The sequence below is a fragment of the Myodes glareolus genome, chromosome 4, assembly GCF_982192425.1.
Source record: "Myodes glareolus chromosome 4, mMyoGla1.1, whole genome shotgun sequence".
Classification (NCBI taxonomy): Eukaryota; Metazoa; Chordata; class Mammalia; order Rodentia; family Cricetidae; genus Myodes; species Myodes glareolus.
In genome coordinates, this window is record NC_142029.1 from 77446857 (window position 1) to 77460247 (window position 13391).

At 46.9% G+C, this 13391-nt stretch overlaps 1 protein-coding gene across 1 annotated transcript; it reads right to left on the reverse strand.

Moving 5' to 3' along the window:
- Positions 1-1110: 1110 nt before the first annotated feature.
- On the reverse strand, positions 1111-12648 carry Nnmt (nicotinamide N-methyltransferase). Its single transcript, XM_048417508.3, has 3 exons — positions 12178-12648; positions 10776-10983; positions 1111-1585 (listed from the first exon to the last, which is right to left on the reverse strand). Exons 1-3 carry the CDS (start codon positions 12329-12331, stop codon positions 1153-1155), a joined length of 795 nt encoding a protein of 264 aa, XP_048273465.2. The 5' UTR covers positions 12332-12648; the 3' UTR covers positions 1111-1152.
- Positions 12649-13391: the final 743 nt, after the last annotated feature.

The following is a 13391-nucleotide window of genomic DNA, read 5'->3' on the forward strand; positions in this document are numbered from 1 at the left end:
GGGAGTAGCTTTCTTCACCTGGCCTTCCCAGGTGCTGTCAGGAAGGACTGCCGGAGCAGAAGATGCTGAACAGGAGGACTTGGGGCGGGGACTGAGAGAGCACTGTCTCTGGTAGCATCTGGGAGCTCTTGTCACGTCACTGTGTCTGCAAAGATGAGGACCCTTGAGGCAGCTGTCACTGGAGCTTCATTTCCATCCCTAGGATCTGGCACAGGGAAGGCGCATGGAGGGTGCTAAATACACGCTTGCTGGATAGCTCTTGAATCAGGAGGAACTGGCGGTGTGTGGTGGGGTACTATTTTCTTGTGGATGCTCTTGACAGCCACAGCAGTGGAGAGCCCAGAGAAGGACTCCTTTCCTACTTGGGCATGGGAGCACCTCTTCTCAGCTGCTTTGGCAACTAGTAGCAAAGATGGGCGTATGGTGATTGTGATGATAATTATGATCATGATCATTAACATTTATTAGATGCCCTCCGAGTACCGAGCATCCCTCTGGATTCTTTCTAGCTTGTAATTTGTTTTCATTATCTTAACAAGCGGTTCTATTTCAATCTCATCTTGTGAAGGAGGAAACCGAGGCACGGAGAGGTTAGATAACTTGCCGAAGGAGTGGTGGAATTTGTAAGTGGTGATGAGCTTTAGAAAAGAAAAACATCTGAATCACTGGGATGAATTGGAAGAAATACAGGTCAGCTGCTCTCTGGTCCCTGAAGTCAGACCGGTGCTGGTAGAGGAAACGTCTATTAGAGAGTGTCCGGCCCAGAGCAGATTCATCAGCATCAGAAACTGGGTTGTGCCAGTCTCTCCAGGAAGAAGGCAAGAGAAGGACACAGCCACTCCCTGGGAGGTGAACAGTGAAAAACGGTTATCTCTGTAGTCAGGCATGATAACTGCGTGTTTGTGGTGGTGAAGCTTCTAGTGTGTGTACAGGTAGAGGACACCAGATGTCTCAGCTACTCACCTGGGGGTCCCAGAGTGTTAATGTGTATATGGAACACTAAGGAATGACCCATGGGCTTCTCCTAGACTGCCCACCCCAACCTGAACCATGGGGCCCCACCAGTCAGCGTCTACACCACACAATGAACAACGCTTGTCAGCATCATAGTCCGAAACGAACCAGCAAACCTTTAATTGGGATCACAGGATGTCATTCAGCTCTGCCTGGCTTGCGCCCCACGAGGGAGAACAGTCCTTCATTGTTGGCTGTGGCAGAAGAGTAATTCTGGGAAATCACCTCAAACTGCTCAATGGTATAGCCAGCCTCTTCCACGGCATCTCGAACGGCCTCCCATCCCAGGGGAAGGCTGGAAAATCTCTTCTCTCCGATCATGTAATAGCTACTCTTAAGGGCATCCACCAACACCAGGCAGCCCCCCGGCTTGAGCAGGCTGCCCAGGTTCCTGAGGGCAGTGCGGTAGGTGGGGAGGTCAGGGCAGGCAGCGTCCAAACACAGCGTGCTGAGCAGGCAATCAGCCGGAGGCAGAGAGACTTTCCCCAGGGGCTGGCTCTGAGTCACGTCACACTTCAGCACCTGCTTGATTGCCCGCCTCAACTTCTCCTCCTTCTCAGGTCCCTTGGTTCTGGAAAACACACACAGACCAGCATCACTCACTGCTCGACATATGGGGACCCCAGGTTGGGGCTGAGGATGTGTGTCAGTGTGGACCATACTGTGGTTCTTAAATTCATCCTACTCCGGTGTCTGAATGTTACCCCAAGCTGAGTCATGAAAACAATCACAATAGCTCCCATCCATCTGCTTCGGAAACGAACTGCCCTCCATGGAATTGCCCTTCTCCCACCTTTTATTAATATATGTTTTTAAGTGATCAGCACTGTCCTTGACTGCTTTGTCAGACTGCAAGGTGGCAGCTATTTGACTCTCACACAGTAAATAATGGAGCTTAGATGCTGAACAATTGTCTTTACAGTAGTTACCTGTTGGTGAGGGGATGGGATCCAGCCTAGACAGGTTTACAAGCTGTTGGTCGTGGGGCCTGGAGATTTGGCTCAATCAACCGAGTGCTTGTCTAACGTGTATTATGTCCTGGGTTCCATCCCCAGCATCACATAAACTAGGCGTGGGTGTGGTACTGCCTGCAGTTCCAACACTCAGAGGGCGGAGGCAGGAGGATCAGATGTTGGCTACCTGATGAGTTAAAGGTCAGTCTGGGCTACAAGAAGCTCTGTGAGTCTCTGGCTCAAAAAATGAATAAATAAACAAATGACACCAAGAGAAAGCCTCATTGGTTATCTTACCACTGTGGCCAGGGGCTCGGGTCAGTCCCTTTCTCCTGACTGTGGCTTTCCTAACCTTATTTTCTTGGTAACCCCATCAAGACAACTGTCTCTTTTGGTCAATTCAATGGAATTTCAATTAATCGATAGAGATGAGAAAGCAGGAACAGGAAATGAGGTCATGTCTGGTTGGTCCTGTAGTTTATATCCAGAATGTCCCTCAAAGGCTGTTGTGTGAAAGGTTGGGTTCTACTGAGAGGTGGTGGAGCCCATTAAGGTGGGGCCTAGGGAGCCGTTGCTGTGGACATGCCCCAACGGGGATTGTAGGGTCCTGGTGTCTTCTCTCTGCTGGTGAGCGGCTTTTCTCCATCACATGTTCCTACCCTGATCCTTCACCATAGCTTTATAAGCGGCCTGGAACTGTGGGCTGAAAGGAGTCTTTCTCTTTGCAGAGCTACTGACTCAGTTATTAGCTACCAAAATGGAAAGTTGACTGATACGTGGGGTCCATTTCACGTCTGCGAGGGGAGAAAAGAAGGAACAGAGTAATAAACAAACACGTGGAGCCCACCAGATGAACTGAAGAGGGGGAAAGGGGAACCAGAAAAGGAAAAAAAAAACATAGCAGAAAGCCAAAGAGAAAGGGAATGGAGTACCCAGGGCCCTGAGCTCCCAGCAGGAGCCTAGACTACTGGTGCAGAACCCTTTGACAAAATTGGTTGACAAAGCACCTGGGCACTGCACAGCTGTAAACTCAGGGAACATAGCTGTCTGATACAGACCCCAGGAGATGAGATGGCCATTTGATGGAGACAGTTGATGGTACTCCAACATCCACCAAGAAGGAAGAGCTCAAGCTGGGACAAGTTCTGGTTTTAAGGAAGCGTCAATGGTTTAAGAAAACTTAAATTTGCCTCTAGGCAGAAAGATTTCAGGTGGGTGAAGTTGTCTGTGGCCATCTAGTTTGAGCATTTGTCTGGCGCCTTCCGTTAGTTGCCAGTGTCCTTTGAATTTGCTATAACTTTTCATTTGAGAGGCTTGATTATAGGCAGAGGGAAAGAGAGTATCACCAGCCATCAGAGAAATATGCCCAAACCACAAGGTTATACTTCACATGTACTAGGAGGGCTAGCATAAAAAAGACAGGTAACAAGTGTTGGCAAGGAACATGCCTGCCTACACTACCAGGGAGAATTTAAAACAGTCCAACTGCTTTGGAGAATAGCCTAAAAGTTTCTCCAAAAGTTAAACATGAAGTTTCTGCATGGCCCTGAATTCCACTCGTGAATGACTTAGTTAGGGTTTTGATTGCTGTGAAGAGACACGGTGACCATGGCAGCTCTTATAAGGGAAGACATTTAGAGGGGTGGCTTACAGCCATTGTCATCATGGTGGAACATGGTGGCGTACAGGTAGATATGGTGCTGGAGGAGGAGCCTACATCTTGCAGGCAATAGGAAGTGAACTGTTGAGACACTGGGCATGGCTTGAGCATATCTGAGACCTCAAAGCCCACCTCCACAGTGACACACTTCCTCCAACAAGGCCGTACCCACTCCAACAAAGCCACACGTCCTAATAGTGCCACTCCCTATGGGGACCAATTGCATTTAAACTACCACTTAAGACAAACAAAACATATCCACACACAAACTTGTATATGCATGCCCTTAAATGACCCAAGACAATTTAAATACCCAACAGCCTATAAATCAGTAACTCTGATGTGGGAGATACACAGCTGAGGAAATTAATTGCCAGCCATGGATTCTGATGTGTGCTACAACATGGGTGGACGCGGGAGACACAATACTAAGTAACAGAAGCCAGAACCAAAGGTCATGTGTTACACAACCCTGCTTTCACGCAATGTCCAAGAAGGCTCTAGAGACTAAAAACAGGGAAGAGATTACTAGAGGCTGAGGAAGTTGGCAAGGGTGAGAATTTCTTTGGGGAATTTACAAAAATACTCTAAAATCATGAGATTACACAGTGTTGTGGATACACTGAAAACTGGGTTCCATTTTAAAATGTATCTATTGATGGTATGGTCCTAGCTCAGTAAGCCACCCTATCTAAAAATAAAGGTCCGCCAGGCATTGGGGCATCTACCTTTAATACTAGCTCTCACAAGGCGAGGTGAAACAGGAGGATTATGAGTTCAAGACCAGAGTGGGTGATATGTGAGTCCAGGCCAGCCCAGGGTTATGTAGCAAAACTGTGGAGAAGAAAGGGGATGAGAGGGAGTGTTGGGGAGAAGACAGTGAGAATCACACAGAAGGAGGCGGAGGCTTAGCAAGTGGTTCAGTAGTGGAGAGTCCACACTGCTCTGGCAGAGGACTTGGGTGCCAGGTCCAAAGGAAACTCGAATTCCCCAAACCCCAAAAGGCAGTCCTATGAGCTCAAGCTGGACTGTCGGAGGATTTCTGGCAGTTAGATTAAAGTCAGCCTTCCTCAGGAACTTGTGGAACTGATTCCATCTACCTAAAGGAGTCATGTCCCTTATCTCTGGCAGAAGGAGCATATAGCTACATATGGTGCCTATTAGCACATCAAAGCTCACGCTGGCCTCCAGGCTCCTTCAGTATCCCGAGGACCTGCTACACATTTCAAAGTCCATGCTAGCATCCTAGTCCCCATGCCCCCCATCGTAAACTTCCTCCAGCGCATTGGCTTCCCACCCCCTGCTCATTCTCCTTAAACCCTGCTAATCTCACTATGTTTGCTCTCTTCCTCCCTCCCTCCCCCCCTCTCCCCCCCCCCGTGTGTGTGTGTGTGTGTGTGTGTGTGTGTGTGTTCTGTTCCTGCCACACTCTCACTTTTCTCTAACCTCTGCTGTTCTCACCTCTCTTGAAGATAGTCCTGGCCGTGTCCGGTCTGCTGGCCATGTTCAGTGTATTTCTTTCTCTCTCTGCTCTGGGCTCTTCCAGATGCCTCTGGCTGTTCTATCTCTCATCTCTACATTAAAAACCTTCTCTCCAACCATTCCATGGAGTGGTCATGTCATTAGTTGAGGTCCTAGCAGCCACGCCGGGCAGCTCACAATCACCTGTCACTCTAGCTTGAAGGCATCTGACATTCCCTGACTCCCATGGGTTCCTGAACCTGTGGTCACATACCCACACAGAGAAACACACACATACTTTAATATAATAAAAATAAATCTTTTAAAAGATTACCCATGATTGGGTCTACCTGTGTCCTTAATCCGATAGCAACCACTTTGTGATGATTTGCCTTGGATTTTTCCAGTTTAAAAGATTCCTATGCTGAAATTTTTTGTTCTGGATTCTTTATGCAGTCCTGGGCAAAGTAGAACAACCATCATCCTAAAAGCAGGCATGTCACCCAACCCTGCTACAATACAGATGATTTGACAGAGCATGTTAAGAAGAAAAACTGATTATTAAACAATAGATGTCTATGAAAATAAGTAAAGAAAGTAGATCAGAAAAAAACAGAATTCCCTGTCTACACATATACACAACAAGTGTATAGAAGAGGCTAAGGCAATAGAACATGGTGATTTGGGAGGGGGTTAAAATGCTACTCTAGGCTGGGGACATTGTTAGAATGTGTATTTAAGCGATTACGTCAGAAGCAAAGTGGACCTTTGTGCCCTATTGTGTATTAAGCTATTTTAAAGACACAAATTACCACAGAACTAGCACTTGCCAGTCAGTCGATGATGAAAATTGTTCCCACACTGTGAAGCCTACTGTGAAATCTCGAAAGCTCACAGGACATGTGCCAATTTGAGAAGGGGAATTTGTTAGGCTCTCCCACCGCTGCTGGTACCTGCTTGTCCTTGGCTGCTTAGCAAACATTGGTGAACTCAGTTGCCAAGGCAGCTATGTAAAGATTACCCCGCGGGGCTCCTGGAGGACTGTGGGTAACACCCACAGGGAAATGGACTCTCCTGGAGACCCAGGCAATTACCACTCAGCCTCACGTTTAGCTCAAGGAGAAGGTGATAAACACAGACCGGAGCAGCATGGAGCTTGGTTTACAGAAAGCTAACTGCGGCGTGGCCATTGCTCTCCTTGTAAAGATTGACTCTTTCAAATAGAGGCTGCCATTTCCCCTGTGTATATGCTAGCTACACAAACCCAAGGGACACGGCAGAGAAGGAAAGAACAGGTAAGGATTCCTGCAAGAGCGCTTTGTAAGAATGTCTTCCCATACCCAGCAATTATCTTGCGATTCTGCCTACTCTCGGAGAAGCAAGGCAGCAAGTAAGTCAAAATCTCCACAGGAGCCCCTTCCATTCCATTCCCCTGCCCGAGTCCCCATCCCAGTAGCCTTCAGCACACTTTCCCGTGACAAAGCCATCAACACAGCCCAAGGACATAAAGGCTGAAGAAGCCTGGTGTGAAGGTACTGGCCCTTAGTCCCAGCATTCAGGAGGTGGAGGAAGGAGAGTCAGGAGTTCAAGGTCATTCTCGAGTACAGAAGGAGTTTAAGGCTAGGTGTGGTGCACAAGACCCTGTCTCTAAACAACAACGAAAGAAAAGTCAGATAAACTTGCATATCAGCATTACGAGAGACAGGAAGAGTTGTCCATAACCTTTAGGCACAGTCCACGCCTGAATCAGGTAGACAGTGTAGGCAGGGCGTGGAGTCTGGAAGGCAGGATACATCCATTTGTTTATTTTACACTTGCATTTGAACCTCGGTTATGTACTAGGTACTGGGGTACCCAAAGGTCCTGGGGAGTCAGGGATGAACAAGAGAGAAACAGCTCCTGTCTTCCTGGAGATTACAGAAGGGAAGAAAGGAAAACAGTGAATCTAAGGATTAGATTAGAAGTAAAAATGGATACGATCAAGGAGGAAAGGGTCATGGGATGTGGGATCCTGGCTTGATCTACAGTGGCAAGTTCAAAAGGAGCCAAGTAAGCAGAGACGCTAGGAGGCATCTGTCACCACTGACCAGGCCAAAGAGAGAAACAAGGGGAGGTGGATGGTCCAGCATGAGAAGATGGCATGTGTCCAGCCAACCTGGTAGAGAACGCAAGGAAAAGAGTGTGTCCGTAAGCAAATGAAATGCTGGGCTCCAGACAAAACAAGCTTTTGTGGATTGAATTTAAAATTTTACCTTCTAGGCCAGGAATGGTAGCACATACCCTTGATCCCAGCACTCTGGAGAGAGAGGCAAGCGGATCTCTGAGTTCGAGGCCAGTCTGGACTACAGAGCGAGTTCCAGGCTGTCAGGGCTACATAGTGAGACCCATCTCCAAAACTGGGATTTTGCTTTCTATCCTAGGAAGTCTAAATGGCGCTATGGAAAGGCATGCAATCACAGAACCCTAGAAGAAGAAGCAAGACACAAGTTGGAGGCTAGCCTGGGCTACCAAGTAAGCCCTTGCTTCCAACAAAGAGGAGAGGAGGGTCCTGATCAGAAGTAGGTCTTGGAATGAGACCAAACAAGTGCCTTGTAGCAGAGGCTAGGCTAGAATCACTCTGTAGCTCAGGCTGGCCTTGACCTTGAAGATCCTGCTGCTGTCTCTGCCTCCTGAGTGCTGGAATAACCAAAATGTACCACTATGCCCAACCCTTACCAACCTCTGTGTGGGAACCTTTAGCTTCAGATAACAGCCACTATTCCAGTATGCTAGCCAGTTCTTTCCTGGAAGGCTCAGGGGGGCCACTGCTCTCTAGAGGGGCACCTGGAAGTCCCTGTCTTCTCCAAACCCATAGGCTGTATAGGCGGAGAAAAAGAGCTGACACAGCACACTCTAACTCAACTCCCTTCTCCTGGGTATCCTGGTATCCTGGTGGGTCTGTGGGAATATTGGCTCTAGACCCAACTCTCCTCCCACGGTCATGGTCACCTCTGCAGATCTCATGGAAGAAGGAACTCAAGCCCTGTGCACAGTCAGGGAGGCCTGAAGGTATGCATCTCCTCTTCTTAAAAACAAAACATATATGGGTGCTTTGCTTCATGTATGTCTGTTCACCAACAATGGGTGTGTCTAGTGCCATCAGAGGCCAGAAGAGGGAGTCAGAGCCCCTGGAACTGGAGCTACAGACAGTTATTAGCTCTCTTGTGGGTGCTGGGAATTGAACCCGGGTCCTCTGGAAGAGCAGCCAGTGCACTTAAGCACTGCGCCACCTTTCCAGCCCCAGACTCTGCATTTCTAACATGCTACTACATGATGTATTAAAGCTGCTAATCTGGGGATCCCAAGGCTAAGCAATATGTTGTTCAAGGGGCCAAGGGCTAATTCATGTTATTTCTAGAATTTCTTTTCTAAATCTTCTTTTTGTGTATATGTATGTGTGTGGAGGGGTGCCATTAGAATCCAGAAGATGGATCCCCTAAAACTAGAGTTACAGGCAGCTGTGAGCTACCCAAATGTGGGTGCTTGGAACTGAACACAGGTTCCCTGCTTCAGCAGCAAGGCCTCTTAAAGTTCCCAATGACTAGGCCAGCTCCTTTTTTCTAGAATTTCTTAAGAAAAGAGCTTATTTTCCTTGCTCATGACAGACCTAGGGTAATTACATAACATCTTGTGGTTTGAGATAAGAGTTTGGTACTGATGTCTGAAAACTTTCAAACAACCACGATTCAAAAAATCATGAGTGATTTTCAAATGTCCAACCTGTATTCCCAAAGCAGCAGAAGAAAGCAGCTAGCTTCTGTTGTCCTTGGAAGCCATCAGCACAAGAAATATCTTCAGATAAAGAAGAAATAATCTCGGCGAAAATGGACTGTAAGTTGATAGAGGGACTCGGAGATGTGAGAGAGACGTAAGCGGAATGGGATCACTATCGTTCTCGAAATAGTAGAAGCTGCTGGATGCGGCGTGAGGATAAGGAAGGCACGCAGGACCTCCTGCCAAAAGTACAGTTCCTCATCCAGGCAGTGACGGGGCTGGGGAGGGCGTCTTAAGAGGCAATTGTTCTGGGCTGACGATTCTGCAGGGAGATAATTCTCTTAGTAGCCTGCTAGACTGAAGGGCTCATTTTTGAATGAGATGTGGGCTGTGATATTTAGGGAAAGTGGGAATGTAGTTCCCAGAGCTTTCTGGACAAGTGCTTTGCATTTCAGAGAGATGTGTTGGTCTCAAATAGCGCAAAACTTCTGTTCAATAAGCTTTCTTTGAAAGTCTGTCAATCTTTGTAAATTCTTTATTCGTTTAATGCGTTTTGATAGTGTTCAAACCCTCACAGCAAGTTATTCCAATTCTGTCCCGGGGAATCATGTACTTCACATAAAAAAGAGTAGTAAGATTCACCTTCGCTTTAAAGAATGTTTCTTCACTTATGCTAAATGTGTAAGAAGTTTCTATGTTAAATGGCCATATTAAAATAGTCTCTCAATTTGTTACTAAATGCCATACTCTTTAACTTGCCCTTGAGGGTCCTAAATCACCTGATATTTATCTGCCTTCTTTGGTAGGAGTTATAAGACTTAGGGGCTTCTTCTGCTCTGGCCTAAGAGCTAGTCTTATGGGGTACAACACAGTTGTTCAACTAAGTTTGTTAAATGGGTGGATGAATGGATGGATGGATAGATGCTAGTTCTTTTAACCATGCACCAAGAAGTACTAACCTTCCAGAACCCTCATCTGGATAGCTTTGCTCCAATAGTGAATTATTTGAAACAGAAACCAAGAAGTCATTTCTAGTACAATAGCTACAATAAATAAATAAGTAAATAAGCTCAGAATAAAACTAACTAAAACAAGCCAACAATCTTTACAATGAAAACATCAATCTAGAAGAACAGTGCAGACACCAAGAAAATGGAATGATCTGTCCGCGGATAGGAAGAACCAAGGTCACGAACATGTCCGTATGACCCCGAGCAATTTATGGAGCTAATGTCATCCCTAATGAAACATTAATGATGGGTAGGAAAAAAAACATCTAAAATCTATCTGTACACAACCATAGATATGCAAAGCCCAGAGAGCACCAGGGGAAAACAATCAGGAATCATACACTGCCTCACTTGGACAATAACAACAACAAGGCTATAGGCACCCAGACAGCACACTATCACCACAAAAAACCCAGAGAATAAAGAGTAATGGAACACAGCTGACAGCCCAGGACTAAGCCCGTGCGTCTACAATCAGCTGGTTTTCAATAAGGATGACAGCTGGAGAAAGGACAGCTCTTTGAGTAAATGGGAGGGATACGAACGCAGGACCATGCATTTCTATGGCAAGCACTTTACCCACTGACCATCTCCCAGTTCCCTTTAGGCGCAGTTTTACAGATGGTGAGTAATGGATTCTTCTGGCAGAGTTGCTTCATATCACTTCTGTCGGTTAAAAATCCTGGTCAGTGTTGTGCTGTTTCTGGTGGCTTTGGTTGGAGGACTGACAATAAGATAATACTCAGGGAGTGCAGAGGGCACCCAGTCTGTTCTCCTGAACCCTCATTCTCCATCTGGAGTTCCCTTTGGTCTCTGTCTTTGCGTTTCTTTTGTGTTTTTCAACTGAATTGTAATGGCATTTCTGGACTGATAGAAACATCAGGTCCCTTCAGAAAGCTGAAAAGCAGATACCCATCACCCTACCTGTTCCCTTCGAGATCACACACATAGGTGACCACTGGAGACCAGTCAAAGGCCCCTGGCTCCTTCTTCAGCCACTTCTGCAGCTCCCGAAGGTTCTGGTCTGTGTAGTCACTGACAACGATCTCCTTGAAGGACTCACAGGCGGAGAGAAGCTGATAAATGGTGGGGCCAGAGCCAATGTCAATCAGGAGGTCTCCTCTCACACCACCTGGTCCAGAGGAGGCAGGGATCAGGTATCATAAGAGGACAGGCTGAGCTGAAGTTCCACCATCTTACTGGGATTGTGCCAAAAAATGCCCCCAGACAACCGGACCACCCACCACTCTCCATTAACATCATTTGGTAGTAAATCTTTCTACTCTCTATCCCTACCTCAAGCTCAGTCCCGAATGGGGGCATTGTTTGCTGGGCTATTTTAATGTTGGGGGACAAGATCTATATCTGGCATACAGATCACTGATCCCCAAAGATGACGACATAAACAAGGTAAAAACTTTTAAGGAATGCTTTGACAGAAACTTATTTTTTTTGTTGTTGTTAACAAATTGAATTTAGGGACTAGAGAGATGTCCCAGCAGTTATGAATACTTACTCCACAGTGACGAGGGCCAGCACCCATTTAACAAGTCAGGCATTTTGCAAATGCCAGTAATCCCATCTCTGAGAGGAGCAGAGAGGAGAGGCTCTCTGGGGCTTACTGACTTCCAGGTTAGCCAAGACGCAACCCCAGGTTTAGGAAGAGACTCTGTCTCAAAGGTCTAGGGAGAGGATGACGGAAGAGGACACCTGATGCCTTCTTCTGGCCCCACGCAAGCACAGGCATGCAACATGGGGACACAGACTTACACAGACACACATAAATAAAAATAAATGAAAAACACTGAGATTAAGTAATGATCAAAGTACCCAGTTCTTAATATTTGAGGAGGTCTTTACCTCATGGGAAAATATTCCTTTCAATTAAGAAATAAAACTTTTAATCTATTTATTTGTTGGAGACAGAGTCTGACTCTATAGTCCAGGCTATGCAGAGAAAGCACTATGCAGTCCAGGCCGACCTCAGACTCATGGAGGACCTTCTGCATCAGTCTCTTGCATCCTGCACCCCAGCTCTCTGCTCTCTTAGACTCTCTAAAGTGTCCCATGAGGTTGGATGGCTCCTTCGAGCCACCTGGTAAGTCACTGTAGAAGCAAGAACAGCACTCGGGCCCTCTGGCTTCATTTCTCAAGACAGTGGAGATAAAAGAACTTTGTAAACTGTAAAACAGCTAAGCCAACATCAATTTTTACTCTCATTAAAGGAATGAGTGATGCCCAGAGACTGTCCAGGAACGATGGCTAGACACAAGTCCAGCCATCCCCTGAGACGCAGTGTGACTCATACATAGACCGACAAACTCACCCAGGCAGAATATCTTAAAAAGATTTTCCAGCAGATGTCTGAGGATCACGTTTTCTGCACAGTGTCTGGACCCAAAGCTGTAATATTTTTCCAAGTAATCCCGGGGATTAAAATGATTTAGATAAGTGTCCTTAGAGGTAAAGCCGGATTCCATCCTGTCTCAGCTCTGAGCCACCAGCCCGCTGCTCTCCTGCCCCCTCCTCCAGGAGCCAGGGATCACCCTGGGAAGTTGGCTTTGGAATCTGGAGCTATCAGTCTTCCTTCAGCTCGGCCCACCCCTCAGAGGCCAGTGTTAAAATAGACCTCAGATGCTCTGAGGTCTGCTAAACACTAACAGTAAAATCGACCTCAGATTTCCCGACTGTTCCAGGGAGGGACGAAATTACTGGAGAGGGGAGCTTAGGAGAAAAGGAGCAGCAGAGGGAGGGTCACACACTGCACAGCACTTTCTACCCAGTGGCAAAGGTCAGCTGCAGAGGCTGCAGACGGGAGAAATGGCCCAGCTCACTGTGGAGATTGCTTAACCCCTGGAAGAAGTCCTAAATTCAGAGGACCGGGTCATCACCAAACAATCCAGTAATTTTTCTTCTTCTTGCAAGTATTCTCCCCCCCCGCCCCCCCAAAAAAAAAGAGTCACAAAGAATGGTTCCAGTTTAAACATATGAAAGAAAGAAAAGTGGATGTGGGGTCAGGATGGTCAGGATAAGTACTCGTGGCTAAGGAATGTTCGCTTAAAAAAAAAATCACAGATGAAGTCTGGAAAGATTAATTTTTAAGACACGGACAAGCGTCTTCTTGGATACAGCACGGTAGCTGCACGCACGAGCTCGTTGCTGTAGTTAAGGTCACCTGCACAAGGTCAAGCCCAGAAGGTCAGGCGACTCTCCAGCAGGCAGCACTAATTGGGCTCAGTGGGGTCGTGAACACGGGAGGGGGATGTGTAAGAGGTGGTAAGAAGGAGTTGAGGATGGGTATGATCAAGATATATTATAAAAAGGAATGGACTTGTCCGTGGATATATAAAAGATATTCTTAAGAATGCTGGACTATAACTCAGTTGGCAAAGTGCTTGCCTGTCCTGCATTAGCCCTGAGGCTTGATCCCCACCCCCGCCGGCATCACATAAGTCTATCATGATGTGCACGTCTGCAATTCCAGCACTTAGGAGGCAGAGTCGGGAGTTCACCCTTGGTTGCGTAGCAAGTTCAAGGTCA